Source organism: Ovis aries, chromosome 1 (assembly GCF_016772045.2).
Source record: "Ovis aries strain OAR_USU_Benz2616 breed Rambouillet chromosome 1, ARS-UI_Ramb_v3.0, whole genome shotgun sequence".
Lineage (NCBI taxonomy): Eukaryota > Metazoa > Chordata > Mammalia > Artiodactyla > Bovidae > Ovis > Ovis aries.
This window is the reverse complement of record NC_056054.1, coordinates 18019431-18043688: the sequence shown is the minus strand read 5'-3', so window position 1 is coordinate 18043688 and position 24258 is coordinate 18019431. Positions and strand designations below refer to the sequence as shown.

The window sequence follows — 24258 nt, the reverse complement described above, 5'->3', positions numbered from 1 at the left end:
GAGGTGGGTACAAAGCCTGCCAGCCTGTCTGCAAACAGGAGGGATGGTCAAGGTGCCCACAGGATGGATGTTTCTAGCTCTCTGATCCCAGTAGAGAGGAGCCTCTGGGAAGGCTGCTGGCTGGGACAGAGGTCGTGCCAAAAGAGAGGGAGACATGACTTTATTAGAAAAGTAAAAAAACAAAAAACAAACCCCACAGAACACCGTGAGGAGTTGGTCCTCAGCGGATGCCTTGGTGGATGAGGCTGCTTTTGGCCGCACTGGCCTTCTCCCGTTCCCGCCGCCGGGCAGGGTCCAGCTCAAAGCAGCGCCACAGTCGCAGGGTCTCATCTGCTGCTGCAGATGCCACTGTAGCCCCATCTGGGCTCATGGTCAGACTGAGCACCCGGGCTGTGTGACCTGGGATGTGAGGAGGAAAAAAGTGAGAGCAATACATAGGATGGTAGGTACCTATAGCCCTCCAATTTTGAGAGTTTTTGTAACAGTTAATTGAGATAATTAATAATTCACATACTATAAAATTCATCCTTTTAAAGCATACAATTCATTGGTTTCTAGTGTATTCACAAAGTTGTGCAACCATCACAATGGTAATTCATCACTCCATAAAGACAGTCACTCTTCAGTACTCTCTCCCCGGCCTCTGGCAACCATTAACCTGTTTCCCGTCTCTGCATTTGCTTCTACTGGACATTTCATACAAATAGTCAGACAATGTGTGCCCTTCTGTGTCTGCCACTTAGCACTCACCTTTCAGCTCAGCCACCTTGGCCATGGTTGGGTACTTCCAAATAACCAGCTGGTTCTGGGCAAAGCCGTGGCCTGAGATGAGCTCCTTGTAGTGGGGAGACCAGAGGATAGAGCACACCTGTGGAGAGGAAATGGCATGGGCATGACACACACAGAGCTGGCACTACTCAAATCAGAACTGCGTCCACCGTGGTGTTAGGCGCTCTGCCAGAGGCTCCAGACTCAGACCTGAATGACTAGTCCTTACAAAACCCTTTTGAGAGTTAGAGTTGTTAACCATTTTACAGATGAGGAATCTGTTGGAAGGACGTTCAGTAAGTTGTCTAAGCTCACATACAAATTAAGTTGAACTCTGGCTCCAGAGCCTGAGGCTCGAATAAAGCAAAGTCTGCATGTACTGGGAAGGGGGGTGTCAGGAGAGGAAGCTGCAGGGCTTGCAGGGAGACCCACCTTTGAGCTAGGGCCTCAAATATCATTCTAAAACATTTGGATTATACACTGTAGGTAATTGGGAGCCCTTGCAGGGCTTTGAGGAGGACAGAAACAGACTACCAAGACCAGTACAGAGGACAGGCTGGAAGCAATAAAAGACCAGTGCTGTGAGTCTCCACAGGAAGAAGGATGAGGCCGAGGGGAGAGGACACATGTGAATGATACTCTGAGGGAAAACTGATATATCTTGGTGACTAGGTGAGGAAGATGAAAGAGTCTTGCTTGTTCTGATTTCTTAGTGTCCCTTTCAAATAGTAGAGGAGGAACACATTTCAGGGGGGCACGGGGAAGCGATGAGTTTAATTTGGGACATACTAGTGTGGTGCCACCTTATAGAACGTGGGGTTAGAGACAGGCTGGCTGTGGACTGTTGAAAATGTGTGTCTGGAATTCAAGGGTGACATCTGAGCTTGGAGATCATGCCAGTATTGCATCAGTGAAGCCATTGGAGGGGAGGAGGTTGCCCAGGAAAGCTATGCAGAATAAGAACACATCTGGGAGTGAGGCTGGGATAAGGAAGACTACCTGGGAATGGGCATCCACGGCACTCAGACAGGCCCCAGAGCAGACGTTCCAGATACGAATGTGTCGATCACTTGTGCCCCCGCCAGTTGCCAGGACATTGGACTGCCAGGGACACCAAGCTACAGCCTAGGTGGGATAAAGGTGAAGTCAGCAGGTACTAGAGCAAGACAAGGAGTTATTGGGCACACAAATTAACTCAGTCCAATTCCACCATCCCATGTCCTCTTAACAGTCCCCAGGTTCTTCTGGGTGAGAGTGCAGAGGCCCGGCCCAGCCCCACTCTCACCTTGACAGCCCCTTGATGCTGGGTGAAGGTCTGCAGAGGAACCCAGCCACCCTCTCCAGGAGCACTAGGCCACACATTGACCAGGTTGTCGTTGCCGCCGCTGGCTAAATGCCGTCCATCCGGGGCCCAGCGCAACCCACACACTTCCTGGCTGTGGCCACTCAGCGTGGCCACATGGTGTTCTGCTACCCGAACGTCATGGTGGTGGATGTGGCCGGAGCGTGAGCCACTGCAGGAGAGAAGGGAGCCAGGTCCTGCAGCGGTGCCAAACAGGCGGCAGGCCCGAGCTGCTTCTGTTCAGAGGTGTATAGTCCAGGGAGAGGGGGGCCAAAATCTGATTTTGTAACGGATTAACAAAGCCACTGACCTGGATAAGATATAGCTATTCCAACAGAGGGAGCCCACTCGGGCAGAATGACTGGTCATATTTCGAAGCCGTTTCTGCTGTTGCACATCCCATAGCTACAGAGAAAGAAGACCATGAGGATCGAGACTTGGCATTAACATCGTCCTGCTGGGCAAGCCCCCTGGGTCTGGGGACAACAGAGCTGCAGCACCGGGACAAATCTCACCTGCACCTCAGCACTGCTGGTGCCCACAGCCAGGTAGTTGCCCTCTTTGATCCAGGCCACAGAAGATATATAGTCCCCAGGCTGCTCCATTTGGAGCAGCTGCAAAATGTCACCAGTGCTAGCGCTCCACAAGTATACACTGTTGTCCAAAGCCACAGCCAGTACATTCCCAGAGCTCCAATCCACAAGGTTCAGGTCTGCCAGAGGGGGAAGGGAAGAGCATGAGCTGTCTTGTTTGCCTTGTCCCTCTCTCTCTCCCTCTTTCTCCATCCGCTGGACAAGGAGAAGCCTGCACTTACAGTAGTCATTCCGGATTTCAGGGGCATCCAGGATGCGGTCTGGCAGGGAAGGAATGTAGCGGCAGGTCTTCCTGCTGGAGCCCGGCGTGGCCTTCTGGCTATAGAGTACTTTTAGTCTGTTCTGGTAACCTATGGCAACAGAGTGCGTCTAGACACTGGGAGGATTGACACTTCCACATGCCTTTAGCCCAGAAGGCCAGATAAGCACTTCCTTCCCCTCAATTCTAGATGGAAAAGGCAGACAGCCATCTCATCCACCCTGAGCCCTGGGGATAGAATGACATCTTACCCTCTGGGGCATTTTGTGGTTTTCCACTGAGCCGAAGGATCTTGGCTTCCTCCATGTCAAAACCGTTCAGATTCAAAGCCCATGCTTTCTGATGTTCCTGGCACATAAGGGTGGGGATGAGGTGGCGGTATTATCTAGATTTCACAGACCAGTTTCCTGCCAGAAGTCCCCTGAGACACATACCTTCTTGGTGGGCGTCTCACTGTTGTCGGGCTGGTTCTCCTTGCTCAGGAGGAAGCTAGCCACCTCCATCTGGGAAGCATTGCGATGGGGGATATAGCGGTCACCGCCAGGTTTGCTGGGAGTGGTCTGAGGCTTGGAGCTGGATTTGCCTGGGACAGGGAGAGGGAAGCCAGACTGTCAGACCCGGCTCAGGGGGAGGAGGCGTGAAGGCTGCTTCAAGCCCTTGCCCTCCCCGCGACCCGTCGCACCCTACTGACCGGGAGTTCGGCCTGGGGTCCTGCCGGCGCTGTGGGATCGGTTGGCTGCCCGCATAGGCGAGGGGGCCGGCCCCGCGGCTTCCTTCGCTTTGCGCTGCCAGCGCGCAGGCGGTGCATTGGGGATGGGTGTATCCAGCTGCAGCAGCGAGTGCAAGTCACTCTCGAACACGAACTGGGCCATGGGAACGTCTGGAGGGAGAGGGTTCCTTGCAGTGGCTGCCTGCTGAGCCCCAGAGTAAGAGAGGCGACCGTGCTCTGGGGCGGCCGACTACAGTCAGGACCACGCTGGCCGCAGCTGTTCCCGGCGCAGCACCCTCGGCAGCAGGCCCAGACCGGTTCGCTCAGTCCAGCCGTCTCTCACCGTCAGTTTAGAGCAGGTTCCAACCCCAGACCGGCTTTAGCAGTGAGGACTTGGACGACTTAAACTCTCCGCTCCAAGCACTCATTGGCTCCTTCAAAATCCAACCGTCGCAACCGTCGCCCTAGCCCATTGGCCTCCACGGCACAGGGGCGGGTCTTCCGGGGGAAGCTCCTGATCTCACGGGAGTCCAGCAGGCGAGCGGGATTTGAAGGGTGGGAGAAAGGCAAAGGCCACCAGGTGTCGGGAAACGGGGCGGGGTGGGGGCGCGTCTGGGGGCGGGGCCTGCACTGGCCGCCTTCCCCTATTGGTTTCATTCATTCCTCAGTCTCCCCCACACCCGACCTTCACGCTTCATGCTTGAGGATCGTTTTTATGATACGTAGTGCGGAACTCGGTGGAATGCCCTAAAGCACTTAAGCCTGTTTAGAGAAGGCAGTGTAAGGCAGTGGCCTTACCGACCAGCCGGTCCGAAGGCAGGCAGGCGGGTTGGGAGTGGGGTGCTGCAGGAGTTGATTGAAAAACTTAGACGAGAGAAGGCCGGAACGTCCGTTGTTAGCTTAGTGCTTGCGGGAACACTGCTAGGAAGGAAGAAGTGCCTGTGTTTGTTTTCAAAAACTGTTTTGTTTGCTGTTGTTTTAGAAACGAGGAAAATGAGGCTGAAAGAAGGGTGAATTCCTTATGGTCAAGAAAAAAGGATTCAGACCTGCCTATCCGGGAGATAAGATTGGATAGCCCTGTGAGGGAAACTGGGGCTGACCCCCATGGAGCTCAAGAGATGTCAGGATTTTTAGAGATGCACGAGTCTAATCTGCGCATGGCGCATCTCCCCATCCCAGCAACACACCCGTATTTTACAGATGAAGAAACCGCAGCCCAGAAAGGGATTTGTGCGAGGTCACATGCTGGTGGGAGTCCAGATCTGACTCCTGTTCAATAGAGTGCTCTAACAGTGACTTCAGTGAACTGTATGATATACTTAGAGGTGAAGCAGCAATCGTAACGGAGAAGGCACTGGCGACCCGCTCCAGTACTCTTGCCTGGAAAATCCCATAGACGGAAGAGCCTGGTAGGCTGCAGTCCATGGGGTTGCTAAGAGTCAGGCACGACTGAGCGACTTCACTTTCACTTTTCACTTTCATGCATTGGAGAAGGAAATGGCATCCCACACCAGTGTTCTTGCCTGGAGAATCCCAGGGACAGAGGAGCCTGGTGGGCTGCTGTCTATGGGGTCGCACGGAGTCGGACACGACTGAAGCGACTTAGCAGCAGCAGCAATCATAAAAATGATAATGGGCACCATTTACTGACCATCTGCTAACTATGATGTTTAAAGAGTTTATGTACATTACTGCAGGTAATCCTTAATCCCATAAGGCAGAAACTTTATTCCGTTTTTACAAAAAGAAAGAAAGAAAGAAAGAAACCAGGTCAGGGAAAGGTTAGAAACTTGCCCAAAGGCACACAGCCAGTAATAATTAGTGGAGCCAAACTAACTAACCTCAGAATCTAACCATATTCTACACTGTCCCAGAGAGAGGCTAGGGAAAAAAAAAAAAAAAAAATCAGTCGTTAGCCTAAAATCAATTCTGATGATGACAAGAGAAAATTTTGGAGTTTTCACCCAAATAATATTATTATCTTTAATTTTGAAGCATTCATGTTATCTCTTTCCAATTACCTTGGAAAACAAGGATTTATGTGTCCTAGGGTTGGAAATGAGGAATCCCTGAACCCTAGAGGACATAAAAGGAGTCAAGCTGGTCCGGGCCATAAATGTTAAGCTAAGGAGTTTGGACTTTTATCTGCTAGGCATTGTGGAGTCAGTGAGAGGCTCTAATTCAGGGGAGGGCCAAACAAAACATTTCTGAGGACAAGGCATGGCCAGCAATTTGCAGTTTCTGGAGTAAGGGTCACTGTAGAGGAAAAGAACAACAGGGTAAATAAGGGTACAACTTCAGGGAATTTGAACCTTGAAAAGTAAAGGAATGGCAGGGCTTCTTTGGTGGCTCACTGGTAAAGAATCAGCCTGCTAGTGCAGGAGATACTGGTTTGATCCCTGATGCAGGAAGACCTCGCATGCCATGGAACAACTAAGCCTGTGCACCACAACTACTGAGCCTGTGCTCCAGAAGCCAGGAGCTGCAACACCTGAGCCGGCATGCCACATCACTGAAGCCTCAGTGTCCTAGAGCCTGTACCACAATGAGCAGCCTGTGCACGGCAGCTAGAGAGTAGCCTCTCTGTGCAACTACAGAAAAGCCCCACAGCAACAAAGACCCACCACAGCCCCAAAATTAAATAAAATTATTTGTTTAAAGACCATTAAAAAAAGACCTTTAATTTAAAAAATAAAAACATAAAAGGAATGGCAGAAGCCAGTGGAAATTGTACTGACATGGACCTTGAAGTGGGAGGAATTCTAATATGCAAAATAGTCGGGTGATGACAGAAAAGGTCACAGTTGGCTATTGGAAAATAAATCATGGGTGACCTTGGAGAGAAAGGGATCAGGGGAGGGGGTGTTCGGGTTTCCTTTGGAAGGGGTTGCAGAAAGGAGGGTGGGGAGAATATGGAGGCAGCAAGCATGGGCTACTTGTATAAGAAATTTGAGAGTGAGAAAGAGGGCAGTTCATGGGAGCTGGAGGGAATGCCAACACTAAGATCCTATGCATCTTTTATTTTAAATTTTTATTTTTGGCTATGCTGGGTCTTTGTTGTTGCCTGAGGGCTTTCTCTAGTTGCAGAGAAGGCTACACTTTGCTGGGTCGCCTGAGCTTCTCATTGCGGTGGCTTCTCTTGCTGAAGAGCAGTCTTGCTAAACAGCAGGGCTCTAGGGTGCTTGGACTCAGCAGCTGTGGTGCACAGGCTTAGTTGCCTCGAGGCATGTGGGATCTTCCTGGACCAGGAATCGAATCAGTGTCAACTGCGTTGGCAGGTGGGTTCTTATTCACTGGACTTCCAGGGAAGTCCTACCTATGAATTTTTGAAGGTGAAGGCAAAAGAGCCAGAGGAGATAGAAGAGGACAGGCAATGGCCTATTGGTAGAGCAAGGTATCTGGATACCCGATGAGCTGCTTCGATAAGGGAACTCTCATCTGAAGGACCTGAAGGACCTGAAGGAGAGGGTATGGAGGGAATAAAATATAGGTAATATTCAGGGGGTGGAACAGTCTAGTTGGGATAATAATAAAGATAACTCTGTAAATACTGAGTATTTACTATGTGCTTGGTGTTGTATTAGCACTTTTAATTCTCACATAGCAAAGTAGTACAAGAGAATGAGATCAGTTCTGAAGAGCCAAACTAAAGATTTAGAGGTAAGGAGTGAGCAAGGAGTGAGATGAACGGGAAGATCAATCTGGAGGCAACATACAGGTTGGATTTAGGGAGAGAGACTGGAGGCAGAGGTAGTTGGTAGAGGCTGTAATAATAGCTCAGTGAAGATGGAGAAGAGGACACAGAATTTGGTAAGTAAAAGGGGTTAAGGACATGATGGCTGAATTGGTGTAGAGGTGAGAGTTTCAGTGGTTTGGTTCTCAGTCCTAGTTTTGAGTCCCTAGGAGTCGAATTGGAGCCTTGAACGTGGCTTGGAGAAGTATGGAAAGTGAGTATACTAGGTGTCATCCATGTGTCCCATTCAGGGCCGCATTTCATCCTTCTCTGCTCGGCTCTGTGCCCTGTGAGGCTGACTCACATGGCCTGCGTCAGTGGACTCCCTTGGACTCTGGTTTCTGTTTGTATTTCACCAAATGGGAGGATGTTATGGGTTAAATTGTGTCCCTCACCCCCAAATTTATATGTTGGGTACTTAAGTCCCAGTACTTCAGAGTGTGACCTGATTTAGAAATAGAGTCACTCCAGGATATAATTAGTTAAGATGAGGTCATTTGGGTGAGTCCTAATCCAATATGACTTGCGTCCTTATAAAATGGAGAAGTTTGGACACACACAAGTAAAGGCAGAACGCCATACGAAGATGAAGGCAGAGATGGAGGAGAAGCCTAGAACCAAGTCTAGGAACACCAGGAAAGCCCCAGAAGCTAGGCGAGAGGAATGGAACAGATTCTTCCTTACAGCTCTCAGAGGCAACCAACCCTGCTAAAACCTTGAGTTTCTAGCCTGCAAAACTATGAGACAATAAATGTCTGTTGTTTGTGGTATTTTGTTAGGGCAGTGCTTGCAAACTAATACAGAGGGGTGGTGTTGGAGGGAGGGGGAGAGCAGGCAGGAGCTGTGTGTTCCCCTGGCCCCATTACTGTTACATCCCCACAGGCTGGCTGCAGCTCTCTGCCACAGCTCCTGCCAGGCAGCCTTTGTAACCACTCTCTCCCATGACCCCTTGATACACAGGGTGGAGAGGGGTGGGCCCCACCTCCCAGTTGTTGTTAGCCCCAGGACACTGCACTCCTCCTTGATGTTTTTCCTGAATCCTGCCCCATCTTTGTAAATATGCCCTATATTAAATTCTCATCCAGATACCCAGGTTGAGTGTGTGTGTGTCATCTATTTCTGCCAAGACTCTGACTGATACAGCGGGTATGTTTGGAGTCAGCAAAAAATACCATTTGTTTGAGAATTTGAATGGGTCAGGGAATCCATAATCAGAATGGCCTAAGCATATTTAACCACTGCATATGAATGGCATAGAGGATGAGAGAGGTTGGCATGGGATGAGGTGGCATTGTCCAGAAAGATTTCCTTCATTTAGAAAACATTTATTGGAGGCCTGCTATCGTAAATCAAGCACTATTCTAGGTGCTAGGGGGTGGAGGAGGGGGAAGGCAAATGAATCACAGCCCTTGCCCCCAAGGAGCTCACAATCTAGTAACGGAAGACAGACATGTAAACAGTTATTTGCATAAAGCATTACAGGTGCTATAGTAAAAGTCTGGGCTGGAGATAAGAGCATGTAAGAAAGGCTATGAGAGCAGATGGGTTGGAGACTGTTAAGAATTGACTCTTAAGTGACTGCAATAATTAAGGAGTGGAAGATATGCCAAGATAAGAGATTAGGAAGGAATAATTACTATAGTCTAGTCTAGATATCTCAAACACTATGTCTTAGTCGGCACTATGTTGGTGCTGCTGCTGACATTAATCCGGGATCCTCTTTCACTGTGCTTTAGACTATCTCACTAAATACTTTTTACAACTCTATAGCATTCTGTATTATCCCTATTTTATAGATGAGAAAATTAAGGCTCAAAGACTTTGAGTTATTTCTTCAAGGTCACGCAGCTAGCAAGTGGGAAAGATAGGAATTGAACCTAGCTCTGAGGCCACAAAGTTTATGCTGTCAACTATCAGTATACTCAGAGAAGCGCAAGCAGAGCCAGGAGAGATGGTGATGCATGCGAGCCACAGGGGAGAGAATTTAAAGGAGAAATAAGTAGCCACCCTGACAAATGCCAACAGAGAGATCAAACAGGTTGAGGATTAACAAGATCTGATTGGATCTTGTGATGAGAAAGCTTGAGGTGAGCTTTGCCTGAGTAGTTTCATTAGCAGAGTGGTAGCAGGGGAATAAATTGAAGCAGTCTGAGGAGCAAATGGAGTTGGGAAGCGGAGACTCCTTTTCAAGGACTTTGGTGGTAAAGAGCAGAGAGAAAGGAGGTGAAAGTTAGAGGGGCTTAGTCAAGTGAGCCTTGCCTGAGGAGAAAGAGTCCCAGGTTGATGCCAGCAGCAGTGGTGAAAGATCAGTGCTATGAAGTCCAGCCAGAAGGGTAGACAACAGGGAAGGACGTGAGATCTGAGATGGTGGTTGTTGGGACAGGATGGGTTAGGAAGTTCAGGAGGGAGGACTACAGAGTTTGGATCTGTCCAGGGTACTGGGAGCGAGGGACCTGCCAGCAGCTGAGTGGTAAGTAGGAATGGTTGGCGATGTGAGTGGTACAGTAGGACCCTGGCTCAGCCATTGGTGGGCACACAGACAGGGGCATGGTCCCCAGGCAAGAAGGCTGCAATCCTCGGTAGTCCAACTGGGCCTGGGAGGGACACAGGGGCAAGGGAGCCTTCTCTGAGGATCTAGGTAGAATTTCAAGGAGGCTGGGTTCCACTTCCTCATAGACATCTGAGACTGCAGCCTTGGGCTGGGAGAGATGGGGGAAAAGGGGTCTGGGTTAGAGCAGGTCCTGTGGGAGCAGGACCTGGACTGTGCAGGAAGAAGGGTTGGGCTGGAGGTAGGGCCCAGGGATGGTATACTTGTGGGGCAAGGGCCTTGGAGAAGTTGTGTGATGGGGCAAGGAGCTCTAAGCAGGGCTGGTGGTGGGTGGGGGGGGGGGGAGGTGCACTCACCGGACTCAGGGCTGCAGTATCCCTAAGGTACTGGCCAAGGACCCGGTGTAGGTCTGGAAGTGAGGGCCACAGGGCATGCCTCAGGCTCCTTGAGGAGAAGGAAGAGAAGGACACTGGGCTGCGGGAGTGAATTAGGTAGGGGAAGAGACCACTGAGGTGTGTGGGGAGAGGCAGTGAGGTGGGGGAGTAAGCTTGAAGAGGTAAGAGGAAGGTAGAGGAGCCCTCAGGTGGTGGGAGGAAGTCAGTGGTGTGGAGGCTCAAAAAAGCAGTTTGAGTGTCCTCCCACATTCTTGCCTCAGGGTCTTTGCACTTTCTATTCTCTCTGCCTGGAACATCGACTCATTTCCTCATTTTACTTAGGTTTCTGCTCAGATATCATCCCGACAGAGAGGCCTTCCCTGACTACCCTGTCTAAAATAAAACCACCTCCCTTCCCCATCACTTTTTGTCTCCTGCTCTGCTTATTATTCTTTATAGTGCTTGACTTATTGTATATTTATTAGAATCTTATTATATATATATATATATATATGTATATAATGTAAATCCATAAGAGCAAAGAGTTTGTCTATCTGCTCACTCTGGGATCTACAGGGTATAGAACAGTATCTGACCCATAATAGATTCTCATGAAATTAGTTGAATGAAGAGAACCTGTGGGGCTTTTATTAAGTTACTGGGGAAGATGGTCTCCCTGTGAAGAATGTGGGTTAAGGTATGTCAGGGGAACCTCCAGTTCCTTAGGCTCATATTTCCGCAAGGAAGGACTTTAGCTGAATGACCTTCGGGCCTCTTCTTTGCTTTTTTTTTTTTTTTTTTTTTTAGTTGAGCCTCTTCTGTGACTACACTTTTATCTCTCCAGGGGAGGAGGAGTGGTATCTGGTAAACTGGGGGAAAGGAACTGGGTACACTTGGGTCAGCAGCGCAGCCTCCCTCTCCTCCCTCAGCCTTTTAGGTGGATCTGGATACAGGCTACATCCCAGTCTACTCATACATTAGAGAGGATTAAAAGCTCAAAGACGTGTTCAAGGAGAGATGTGAGCCCAAAAGAGGGGCATCTAATCCAGCCTAGGGCCATCAAAAGAGGCCACCTGGAGAAGTCACCTTCTGAGCTGAGTCCTCAAGAATAAAGAGATGTTACCGAAGGACTGAGGTGGTATGGAATCTATCTTTTATGTTTATAACTTCCAGTGACATTTATCCTCAGCCTTAGTCTCCCCACATAAACAACTCATTCATTAACGGCATTTATTTAAGGGTGTGCTATTTGGCAGGCACTGTGCTGAAGATTTAAGGATGACCACGTAAGGCACAGGGAAGACATATAAAGAAATGAATGCAGTAAAAAGCTTCCTGCACTATGAAAGAAGTCTGTATTGGGGCACAAAGAGAGTAGCCAATAGGGGAGGGTCAGGAAAGGTTTCCTAGGAGTTGGTGAAGAAAGTTATTTAAAGATAAATGGGTATTAGTCATCCAGGGAGGATATTCCTGGCAGAGGGGACATTATGTTCAAAGGCGCTGAGAAGTAAAACCACTGGACTTGTGCAGGAAATCACCGACAGTGTGGCAAGGCTGATGCACAGGGTGGGAGGTGGAAACTCTGGCAGGGGCACAGCCTTGCTTGTTTGCCTAGAGCCTGGACTTTATCCTGGGGAGCTAATGGGGAAACTTAAGGAAGCGGAGTGACAAGTTCATGTGCGCCGTTTTAGAAAGATTATTCTGGTGGCTGTGTGAGGCTAGATTGGAGGGAGAAGGGGCTCCCTTTTGGTGAGTCAGGTAGTTCCTGTAGGGCTAAAGAAAGGGTGTTGTTTTTGAGTGAGGTTTAGGAGGTGGAATGACAGGACCAGACTGGATAATGGGGAGGGAGGCGCCCAAGTGGGCTGGCTTGGGTGACAGGTGGACTTGTTACTGAGATGAGGAGCCAGAAGGTGGGGCTGTTTGAGGTGTCCCGCATAGAGGACATGATCGAGTGTAAGGAGGCGGTGGGACTCCCAGGGAAGACGTGCGGGGAGCGGCAGATGCCACAGGTCTGGATGAGAGATTGTCTGGAGAACGGGCGTCATAGAGTGACCCGAGGATGCTTCTTTAGGGGCCGCCGGCCTTGCCCGGATCACAGCCCCGTCTCCCACCTGGCCGGAGCGGTACCTGTAGTGCTCAGGAAATTGCCACCTCAGCAGCAGCAGGCCCAGAAGGGCGCTGACGCCCAGGACCAGGAGCAGAGCAGTCACCAGGAAGATCCAGACTAAGGGACAAAAAGCAGTCAGCCCTCAGGCGGAGGCGCCTGGCCAGAGCCCTGCCCGCAGGTCCACCAGCCCCACCCCACTCGCTGTCCCCGGGCGCCGGGTACGTCTGCGCAACCGCAGCCTGGTGGGGTCGGAGCCCCGCCCCTCCACTCGCGCAGCCGCAGAGAGCTTTTGCCCCTGCCCGGCCCTCACCCGTCTCCGAGGCCGTCTCCACCCTCACTGGGTCGGACCAAGAGCTCCAGGGACCTTGGAAGGTGGGGCCGTGGAGCCTGGCGCGCAGCTGTACGCGGTAGCGGGAGCGCGGGCGCAGCTCCAAGGTCTCTCCCTGGGCCCCAAGAGGTGGCTCCAGCACCTACGCAAAGGTGCAAGCGGTGGTCAGGTCCCCGTGGGACGGCGTTGGGCCCTCGAGAACTCGGCCTCTGTTTGACCCCAATCCTACCGCCTTGAATCCCCGGGGATTCCTCCAAAGCGCCTCACTGGCAGAAAACTGGCATCCCCGGCGGAAACTGGCTGGAGAGAACACTCGGACAGAGAGCCTCGCCCTGCCTGGCGTGATACACCCCTGACACACTGACTCATCTACACACAGAACTACTCATCCTGACACACATACGTATGATACGTCGGCAGAGATCCGGTACACACACACTGACCAGGTTGGGCGATGGAAACCCCGGACACACTCTGATACTCATAGCCGTGTAAGTGAAGTTGCTCAGTCGTGTCCGAGTCTTTGCGACCCCATGGACTGTAGCCTACCAGGCTCCTCGGTCCACGGGATTTTCCAGGCAAGAGTACTGGGGTGGGTTGCCATTTCCTTCTCCAGGGGATCTTCCCGACCTAGAGATCGAACCCGGGTCTCCCACAGTTGCAGGCAGATGCTTTAACGCCTGAGCTACCAGGGAGGCTCATAGCCGTGTAAACCAGGCCACAAATAACATCCTCTCAGTAGAGGATGCCAGCACTGTGCCAGGTGCTGGGGGTACGAGGAGAGTCCAAGAAGAGGGAACAAACATCGTGTATACCAGCAGGGACACATTATTAACTTGATCAGTAGTAAATATTTATGAATTGCTTGTGAGGAGCCAAGCCTTGGAGTAGGCATTGGGGAAAAAGAAAAACAAGATCCCACATGTCTTATGAAGAAGATATCCAAACAAGTAAATAGTTACAAGAAGTAATGAGTGCAGTAATAACAAGATAAATAAGGTGCCACAGAGCCCTCAAAAGAGTGTTACACTGACTGAGTTGCTTGATTGTGGGTTACAGAGTGTTCTGTGTGCCAAGAACATGCAAGGGTGGACTAGAGGGTCAAAGATAAGACTGAAACAGTGGTAGCAGAGATGTAAGGCCCATTAGTACAATAAACTCAACTAAGTTGTTGGTAGAGGGAAGGGACAAGTGAGAAGGAGAGAAGAGTCAAGGATAATTCCGTGCTGAAGTAACTGGGTTAAGTGTTGGTGCCATTGTCACAGGCAAGGAACAGGAGAACTAAGTTTGAGGAAGAAATGCTGTATTTTTCTATTTGATTAAGTTCAACAATAGCCAGAACTTATGAATAGTAATGTCAGAATTGTAGTTACCTCTGAGGGTGTGTATGTGTGACCAGAGGGCATAAGACACTTCTGGGGTACCAGAAACAACCTTTATCTTTATCTGGGTAATGGTTACATGGATGTATACACATGTACAAATTAACCAATATTCTATTTAAGATTTATATTACTTTATGTAATGTATACCTCAATAAAAAAGTAAAAAAGTCTGGGGAAGAAAATGAGTTCAGTTTTGGATCTACTGAGTCTGAAATGTCCTAGGGGGCATTTAGGTATAACTGTCTGGTAAGATGGAGAAGGCAATGGTACCCCACTCCAGTACTCTTGCCTGGAAAATCCCATGGATGGAGGAGCCTGGTAGGCTGCAGTTCATGGGGTCTCTAAGAGTCAGACACGACTGAGCGACTTCACTTTCACTTTTCACTTTCATGTATTGGAGAAAGGAATGGCAACCCACTCCAGTGTTCTTGCCTGGAGAATCCCAGGGATAGGGGAGCCTGGTGGGCTGCCATCTATGGGGTCGCACAGAGTCGGACATGACTGAAGCAACTTAGCAGCAGCGGCAGCAGCAGTCTGGTAAGAAGTCATATATACACGTGGTAAATGAGAATAAAAGAGAAACTAATGTCTATTGAGTGCCTTCTATCTACCAGGCAATATGCTAAATATCTATGTATTTAATTTTTACTATAACTCTGGAAAGTACATAGCTTTATCCCCATTTCACCAGTGAGGAAACTGAAACTCTTCAGAAGGTTAGGTAATTCACCTATGGTATAGAAGTTATTTTCCACATAGGTGTCGGGATAAGTTTGGGATGGTTAATGTGTAGTCATTGAAAACATGGAATCTAAGCACTCACCTAGAGAGAACATCTAGATGTCGGTAAAGAATCTGCCTGCAATGCAGGAGGCCTGGGTTCTATTCCTGGGTCAGGAAGATCCCCTGGAGGAGGGAACGGCTACCCACTCCAGTATTATTGCCTGGAGAACTCCATGGACAGAGGAGCCTGTTGGGCTACCATGCTTGGGGTTGCAAAGAGTTGGATACGACTTGAGCGACTAACACTTTCAGAGAAGAAAAGAGTCTAGGATGGGACTGCAGGAAGCATAACCTATTAAGGAAGTGTGGAAAGAAAGAGCCCGGGAAAGAGTGAGGAGGTTCAGTCAGAGAAGTGGTAGAGAATCAGGAGAGAATGATATCCCCAAAGCAAAGGGAAGAGAGCATTGTAAACAGGCATAGTCAGCAGTGTCACATGTCAAAGAGAGACTAAGATACCAGTTGAATCAGATAGAACAGAGATAAACAAGCCCAGACACACATACACATGAGTATACAGTGATATCTTGGTTATCACTCCTGATAACAGACATCCTGAAACTCAGAAATATCCCAAGTATGAGGTCTGGGGTCATTTGTCCCTTGACTGTACCTTCCAGTCCTGATGGCCTTCTCCTGTGTATCGGAGCTGGTAGCAGGTTTCTTGGGCTGCCCAGGCTGATGGATGCTGCCATTCCAGTTCCAGCTGCCCGCTGGAGACCTCCCTCCAGAGCAAGTTTGGAGTGGGGATGAGCACTACAGGGATGTCACCAGGGACTGGCCTAAGCCCTTCTGTGCATGGGACATCATGTCACCAGGGCCATGGGTCAGAAGTATCAGAGTTGGTGATCCTGGGCGTGGGGTCAGACAAGGTAGGGGTGGGAACTGCGTGGGAGGAGAAGGGAAGAAAGTCCTTACCAGCCTGATGGATCCAGAAAGGGGAGCCCAGGTAGCTGTGAACAGCACCCTGGGCTGTGGTCACCTCCACAAGGATGTGAATAGCACTGTCATTTTGTGACTTGAAGTGACAGCGGGAGAACTGGGAGGACTGTGATCCTGAGTTTTTCTCCTCTTCACACTTCTCCCAGACGGGGTCCCTACAAATCAGGCAAATGGAGTCATTTGATTCAATGCCTGCCTCGGAGACTAATCCAGTCTCATAGGGAATTCGATTATAATCTACCTTGTTCCTTGGACAGGCCTCCAGGGCTTTCTCATGCCATGTATTTTTTTCTGAGGTTTGCTTTGGGGTTCAGCCTCTTCTTAATAAAGAGGTAGGGACTTCCCCGCTGGCCCAGTGGTTAAGAATCTGCTTTCCAATGCAGGGGATGGGGGCATCGATCCCTGGATGGGGAACTAAGATCCCACATGCCACCGGGCAACTAAGCCTGTGAAGAGCAACTAGAGAAAAATCCCAAGTGCTACAACAGAGACCCAGTGCAGCAAAAAAAAAAAAAAAAAAAACAAAACAAAAAGCAAGAGCTAGATGAGATAGGGAAATTAAATGGACTATAGTGTTCAGGTCTTGGCTTATTGGCATAAAACTCAGCAAATTACTTAATTTTCATCTCTGCCTCAGTTTCCTCATTTGTGAAATGAGTCAGTAATACCTACTTTGAATGAGATTGTTTCAAAGAGTAGAGCAAAACATATTTATGTTCTTAATCTGTTCTCATTAGGCAGCCTTCTTAGTCACCTCTAAATATTATTTTACTAACAGATTATTGCGACAGTATCCTAACTAGCTTTTCTGCCTCTGTTTCTGTCACTCCCTTCAATTTGTTCTCCATACAGCAATCAGAATGTAGACCCAAAATATTGATCTGATAATGTCCAGAATATATGTCAAAGCTATCTCTTTATTTTGACCTTTATTCTTGCCACATTAGATGAAACCATTATCTGTTGCCTGGATTAAGGCATATTTCTAAATGGTGCTCCTGCTTGCACTCTTACTTCCTTTTAATTGCACAGAGAAACATCTTTTAAAAATGTAAACGCTTCAGCAGCGTATATGCTAAAATGGGAATGATACAGAGAAGACTAGCAGGCCTCTGGGCAAGGATGACATGCAAATTCATGAAGCATTTCACATGTTTTAAAACGCATTTATAGTTGCCAGGGGCAAGGGATTGTTAGGGAGTTTGGGATGGTCATGTGTACACTGCTATATTTAAAATGGATAACCGACAAGGAACTGTAGTATAGCACATGGAGCTCTGCTCACTGTTATGGGGCAGCCTGGATGGGAGCAGGGTTTGGGGGAGAATGGATACTTGGATATATGTATGGTTGAATCCCTTTGCTGTTCGCCTGAAACTATCACAGCACTGCTGATTGGCTGTACCTCAATACAAAATAAAAAGTTTAAAGTGAAAAAAATGTAAATCATATGGGGTCACATTGTTGTTTAGTTGCTGTGGTGTCCGACTCTTTTCTGACCCCATGGACTGCAGCCCGCCCGGCTCCTCTGTCCAAAGGGTTTCCCAGGCAAGAATACTGGCGTGGGTTGCCATTTCCTTCTCCAGGGAATATTCTTGACCCAGGGATTAAACCTGCATCTCCTGCATTGCAGCTGGATTCTTCACCTACTGAGCCACCTGGGAAGCTCATATCATATCACTCTTGCTTAAATCCTTCCATGGCTCCCCATCCCAAATAAAACCCAAACTCCATCCCAGAGCCGACAGGACTTCATATGGTTGAGTTCCTCCCTGCCTTGCCATTCTCATCTCCAGCAAGTCTCACACAAAGTGATGACCCTTCCTCCACGTGGGCCTTCTCTTTGTGCTGCAAACATACCAGATGCACTGTCTTTGCAGCTCCCGTGCCCTGGATCGCCCTGCCTCTAGATCTCACGTGACTCATTTCTTCTCGCCACTTGGGTCTCAGCTCATCTGTCACCTCCTTGGCAAGGCTTTCTCCACCCACTCATGAAATTAGCACCTATCCCCACCCTTCCACTTAGTCTTTATCATTTAACCTTGCTCCTTTCTTTCTTGTTGGTCTCCCCTCATTCCCCTCCCCCAACTAAAATGTAAGCCCCCACAATGCTGGAAGCTTCTCTGTTTTGTCACTCTATCCCTGGGGCCTGGTACATAGTCACCTTCAAGAGTTGTTTGTTGAACAAATAAATCCTGTCTCCTTCCTGGTTATAACCCCGAAATAGCTAGCTATTACTAAAATCATTTGCCATTTTATGTATTTTTATGTTTGCTAGGTTATTCAACAAATAATTTATACTATGTGCTAGGTACTATGGTAGACCCTATGAATACACAGAGGAAAAATTTTCAAGGAGCTGTCGTTTCACTGGGAAAGGGAGAAAAACAAACAGATGGTATTTTTCTTGATGTGCACAGGCTGGCTGGGGAGTAGCAAGGAAGATCATCTAACCCAAATGGGGAGGGTCAGAAAATATTTCTTGTATAAGGCAGTGCTTAGAATGAGTCTTTGACTATAAATAGGACAAGAAAAGGGTACAAACAGGCATCCCAGGCACATGCTTGTGCACAGATAAGAGATATGGTACTTTGGGGGAAACCCTAAGTGGTGCAGAAAGTTTTTAGCACAGAGGGCTTGGTGGAGAGTGGTAAGTGCGGGCAGATCAAGGTCACAGGTGGCCTTATTGCCTTTCTAAGGAGCTTGAACTTAATCTTGCAGCAATTATGGAGACATTCAAGGATTTTAAGCAGAGAATTGTCATCACTATCTTTGCACTTTAGGAGAGTCTCTCTAACTGCAGTTTGTGAGAAAGGATCTGTGAGGGTGGACTAGAAGCCGAGAAATTTATTAGGACGATGTCACGGAATTTTACATGCAAAATGATGAGGATCTGAAAGCAGGATTGTGGCAGTGGGGATAGAGAGAAACAGATGGATTCAAAAGGGGTACTGAAAAGGTAGAAATGACCAGTGTTTCTGATTGGATGTCGAGAGTGTAGAAAATGCAGAAGTTCAGGGTGGAAAAGTGAGTTGATGGCAAGATGGACAAGAAGGGGAGGAGCAGGTTTTGACAGAGAGTATGTGAATTCAGTTTTACTACCCTTTCACTCATGCCCTCTTCACAGTATGGAAATCTATACAGCTATTAGAAAGAATGAGTTACATCGTTACAGATGACCAAGACATATTTTTAAGCAAAAAAGTAAGTTAAAAAGAAGTAAGTTAAAATGAATCATACATACAATGTGATCCAATTTATATTGAAAATTAAATATTATGTTTAGATATACGTAAATGCATAGAAAACTGGAAGAATACACTAAAACTGTTAATGGGTTTTTTTTTTTTTCATCATTTCATAATTTTTTCTTTTTACTGAGCACTTACTCTGTTCTAGGCCCCATGGTAACTGAGAATACATTGGTGAGTAAAAGCGAACACTGACTTTGCCCTCAGGGATCATGTTTAGTTAAGATCAGCCTTTCTCAATAGAGCTCTGAGAGAGAATTTTGTTATCAATCAAATAACCATGTAAAGTATAAATGTAAAATTATAACTATGTTAAGTATTTAAGAAGGAGAGGTGCATGGTACAACAAGGATATATAATAGTGTCGCTGAACCTAAGAAGGAAGGTCGGGGGAGGTGACATCTGAGTTGAGATCTGAAGGATAAGTGGAGGTTAAGTAAAGATAAAAAAGCTGGGTAAACAGCATGTGCAAAGATCCAGAGGCAGGAGGGATTGTGGCAGGTAGGCGGGAAGAAAAGTAGGCCAGTATTGGAGAAAAGAGCACAGAAGGCAGCATAGAATAAGATAAAGTTGAAGGCACAGATATGGGCTGAGTCTTTTGGAACTTTACACAGTCACAGTAGAATTCTTTTCTTTGTCCTAAGATCAGTGAAAGCTATGGATCTTGGAAGAGTTTTAAGCAGAGAATGTTGCATTTATTTTTCTGCTTTTAAAAACTCACTTCTGCTTCTGTGTGGAGAATGTTTTGGAGGATCCAAGAAGTGATCAGTTAGTAAGTCTTCTCAGTAACCTAACTCAGAGATGAAGATGGCTTGTACTAGGGTGACAGCTGTGATGAACAGACACGGACAGATCCTAGAGATGTTTGATAGGTAAAATCAACAAGACTTGGCTATATATTAGATATGAAGGAAACGGCATATCAGTGAGGTGTTTGGTGGAAATGCTTGAAGACCGGGTGAAGTTTTGATTGGATCCGATAGATAGTGAAAAGTTGCAGTACATATTTGGAGAAGGCAATGGCAACCCACTCCAGTGTTCTTGCCTGGAGAATCCCAGGGACAGGGGAGCCTAGTGGGCTGCCATCTATGGAGTCGCGCAGAGTCGGACACAACTGAAGCGACTTAGCAGCAGCAGCAGCACATAGTTGAGTAGGAGAAGGCCATGCAAAGTTTAAGAAAGGTCAGTTTGTCAACAGCATGCAGGGGCGGGTAAATTGGAAGTGATAGAAAATGAAGGCTGTTGTAATGGTCTAGGTGATATGATTACACTGAATTAAACCAACGCATTCCCAGGGGGTATGAAGAGAGGTTGAAAGGATACAATACCCATTGGCAGATGAGAGCATGGAGGGCCTTTGGTTTGGGGAATAAGGAAGGGGACTGAAATGGATCAAGAACAATCTCTCCTTTCTTTCTGCAGAGTTGTGCTTCTCTCCTATGACATCATGGAGAAGGCAATAGCAACCCACTCCAGAGTTGTTGCCTGGAGAATCCCAGGGACAGGGGAGCCTGGTGGGCTGCCATTTCTGGGGTCGCACAGAGTCGGACACGACTGAAGCGACTTAGCAGCAGCAGCAGCAGCAGCAGCAGCAGCAGCAGCAGCAGCAGCAGCAGCAGCAGCAGCCTATGACATCAAACTCAATCAGCGGTTCACTTCTCACCTGTCTCTGGGGCAGCACCATGCCCTGCTGTGGTAGAAGAAGCCTTGGGAGCTGGCATGGTCCTGTTGTTGCCACTGACAGGTAACATTCGTCAGGTCCAAGGTAAAGCATTGTAGTCCAATTTCCCCTGGGATTGGAGAAGGAGAGATCCCCTGGAGGAGGGTATGGCAACCCACTCCAGTATTCTTGCTGGAGAATCCCATGGACAGAGGCGCCGGGTGGGCTACAGTCCATAGGATTGCAAAGACTGAGCATGGATGTGGAGAAAGAAGCCCTATCAGAGCCCACATGCTCCTACTCCATAGGGTATCCAGATCATCTTTACACACATAACTTGAACATTTGCTCCTATCCTTTCTTCTCTCCCTGAATGTAGTTCATCCTGTGCAGTAGCAAGTTTGAGATCGTCAGGAAGGACCATAGTTCTCTGAGCTTCTATATCTAGCCCAGGTATCTCTAGAGATTTTTTCTGTCTCCTCCTCCATTCCTCTGTTGACTCACCTGCATCGCCAGGCAGGTCCACAGTCACAGGGAGGGACCAAGATCCCCAGGAACCACGGAGAGAGACCCCATCAGGTTGGCTGCGTAGCTGGAGCCAGTAGGAGTTACCAGGCTGGAGTCCTGAGATGAGGCAGCTGCCACCCTTCGTTGTCAGAGATGGAGCCTTGGGAGAAGAATCCCAGCCTCACAATCTAGGTCTGCCTCTCAGCCAAGAGAGCCTCCATCTCTTATATTTGAAACCCCACAACATGCCTGTGGAGAGACACTCAGTTCTTCACTGGATAAATACGTGCACAGACTGGGGGCCAGGTTGGTGGGTTTCAGGTGGAGTTCAGGGTTTTTTAGGTTTCCCTGGTGGCTCAGACAGTAAAGAATCCGCCTGCAAGGTGGGAGACTCAAGTTTGATCCATGGGTCGGGGAAGATCCCCTGGAGAAGGAAATGGCAATCCACTCCAGTATTCTTGCCTGGAGAATTCCACAGACAGCGGAGCCTGGTGGGCTATAGCCCACAGGGTTGCAAAGAGTCAGATACGACTGAGTGACTGATACTTTCACTTTCAGGGTTTTTTTTGGAAACCCCCACTAACTTGGGGACTTGAAGTGCTCAGTTGTGTTGGTCTGAATGATCTAAAGTGGAGATTCCTAAATAAACATGGCTTCTGAGAACTAATCAGAGCCTATGCTAACTCTCCAAGGACCGACCCAGTCTGGAATCCCCAAAGCATGGCCTGTCCTTTCTTGGGGCAAAATTGAGGGTAAGAGATAGGAGGTGGAGCAGAAGAAGGCCAGGGTACTTCTCTCGGTGGGGAGGTCTGCTCTGGTCCAGTCTGTCGAGGCATCATGGGCTGGGCACATGGAGACTGGTCCAGGGTTGCAGCTAGGTTTGGTCTCCGCCGAGCTGGGCAGCAGGTTTCTGCAGACAGCAGCTGTGTGACTGTGGGGCCAGTCGAGTTCCCGGGGCCCTTGGGGCCATAGCGCAGTTCATGCCTCAGAAATTCATTGATTTCGGGAGCTGGGGCCTCCCAGCTGATCTGAAGTTCCCCTGGCTGGCTCCCACCCATGGCCTTGATGAGACTGGGGGGAGTTGGCAGGCCTAAGGGCGAGACAGGGCACATCAGAACTCTTTGGGTGCTGCAGCCTGCAGCTCAGCCCGTGGACTGTGGAGAGGGGTGCTCAAGGCTGGGGTGAGGGCAGCCCCTGGGGCAGGGGCAGGGAGGCTCCTTATCCTGTTCTGTCCTCGGATGAGTAGTGGCCTCACCACCGATGGGTAGGCTCAGTGCTCCTCAAGAGCAGGGACCCCTCCTCATCTGTGCGTCCTTGTCCTGATGCCCAGTGCCTAGCACAGCGTAGGTATTCTGTAACTGATGAATGAGTGAGTCAATGAATAGGTTAATGACGGGAAGGTCGGGGTGTCTCTGGTGTGAAACGAAGTCTAGCTCTGGACGCTGAGGCTAAGAGGAATGAGAAAGGGGTCTCGAGGTGCCTCTGGGAGTCTGGTAGTGGGGGGCACTCATGTCATCTTGAAAGAGCACAGCTCGGTCTGATTCTAAGAGCTGGCTCAAGGGTGGCAAACAGAGGGGCCGGGTTGACAGGAGGATGCTGCTTACCCACGGCATCCACAGAGAGCACCCGCTGGGTCAGATTCTGGTTCAGAAACACGTTCTTCACCCAGAGGTGCAGTTGAGAGAAGAGGCGAACTTCAGCCTGGGCCGGAAACTGGCACACGTATCGGGTTCTAAAGGGCATCACATGCTGGGAACTCAGGGGGCAGGTGCGGGGCTGCTCCCTGTGGGCACAGGAGAAGTCTGGGCTACCTACATGCTCACCTGTCCAGCCCTGAGGACCCAGGTCTGGGCCCAAGCCCGACCTCTGTTTCCGTTACCGCCATTTCTCAGTGCCTGGGATGGGTGGGATTAGGGGGTACGTAGGGGCTGGAGCTGGCTGTATCCAAAGCACCTCTGTTCATTAAGTGGCTACTTCGGTCTCGGACTAGTCCTCTGACAGGGCCAAAGGCAAGGAAGCTGCTGGAACAGGGCTCAGCTGCGGTATGCACAGGACAGACACAGGGGAGTGGTATATACACGATATACATATATGACACAACACATACCCCGGATAGGCATACAGCAGCTGATACATTTCACTGGGCGCTCCCTCTTCCTCGTCCCAGAAGCAAGTGAGGTCCTCAAAGGTTCGAGAGAAGCAGTTCAGGGGCTCTGAGTCCAAGGCCAGCGAGGAGGCATCTGAGGAACAGCTGGTGAGTTGGGCTCCCGGTCCTCCCCGGCATGTTTGTGGGCAAGAGTAGGGGACCAGCGGGGGCCTCCCACTTTGCACTTCCCTCCCTCCTCCGCCCACCCAGGGCTCCATCTTCCTGGGTATGGGTGTTTGCTACCCTCCACACACCTCACCTTGGCTAGTGACTTGTGCCAGGTACTGGGGGACCGGGAGGAGGTAGGAGATGACCACCAAGAGGGCCCAGGGGGGCATCTTCTCCGGCACTGTGTGCCTGCCTCAGCCCATCCGCCCTTCAGGAAGCTGGGCCCCAGTCCCCTCCCGGGCCAGCCCCTCAGGTTCCTGTCAGATACAGGCCCACGTCCTGTCCCTGTCCCTGCCCCTGCCCCTGTGGGGCCCATCCAGACCACACTGGGGCTGGGGGCCAGGGGAGGGGGCATGGGAGTGGGCAGAAGGGAAGGAGGAATTTGAAAGGGAGGATACAGGCCTTTCATTAAGAGAGAGATGGGGGGTTGCGTGTTTTTTTTTTTTTTTTGACCACGTACTAGAAGCAGAGTAAGCCTCTGTGTTGGTCCATGTTCACTGCTGGAGAAGGCATATTGTGAGCACGGAGAGCAACACTTACTGAGTGCTGTTCACTGCTGCCACGTGTGAGGCACTTTTTATCCCCTGACTCAGCCAGTCCTCGTAATAGTCTTATTTTTTCCATCATAGTGACGGGGAAACTAGAGACGCAGAAAAAT

The 24258-nt window shown here is 49.2% G+C and overlaps 2 protein-coding genes and 1 non-coding gene across 3 annotated transcripts; 1 reads left to right on the top strand and 2 right to left on the bottom strand.

Annotated features, from left to right (window-relative positions):
- Nucleotides 1-143: 143 nt before the first annotated feature.
- Nucleotides 144-4109, bottom strand: CDC20 (cell division cycle 20). Its single transcript, XM_004023553.6, has 11 exons — nt 4015-4109; nt 3654-3842; nt 3397-3545; nt 3214-3310; nt 2925-3053; nt 2626-2822; nt 2421-2515; nt 2054-2282; nt 1768-1893; nt 751-868; nt 144-399 (listed from the first exon to the last, which is right to left on the bottom strand). The coding sequence occupies exons 2-11, from the start codon at nt 3832-3834 to the stop codon at nt 221-223; spliced, it is 1500 nt and encodes a 499-aa protein (XP_004023602.2). The 5' UTR covers nt 3835-3842; nt 4015-4109; the 3' UTR covers nt 144-220.
- Nucleotides 4110-8713: 4604 nt separating this feature from the next.
- On the bottom strand, nt 8714-23817 carry MPL (MPL proto-oncogene, thrombopoietin receptor). The gene is made up of 12 exons (XM_004001876.6): nt 23692-23817; nt 23394-23526; nt 22891-23069; nt 22078-22376; nt 21284-21446; nt 20783-20909; nt 15845-16023; nt 15540-15682; nt 12744-12903; nt 12454-12550; nt 10309-10396; nt 8714-10103 (listed from the first exon to the last, which is right to left on the bottom strand). Exons 1-12 carry the CDS (start codon nt 23768-23770, stop codon nt 9816-9818), a joined length of 1935 nt encoding a protein of 644 aa, XP_004001925.1. The 5' UTR covers nt 23771-23817; the 3' UTR covers nt 8714-9815.
- LOC114111150 (U6 spliceosomal RNA) lies at nt 16924-17025 on the top strand. Its single transcript, XR_003587255.1, has one exon. It is a non-coding gene; the product is annotated as a U6 spliceosomal RNA (small nuclear RNA).
- Nucleotides 23818-24258: the final 441 nt, after the last annotated feature.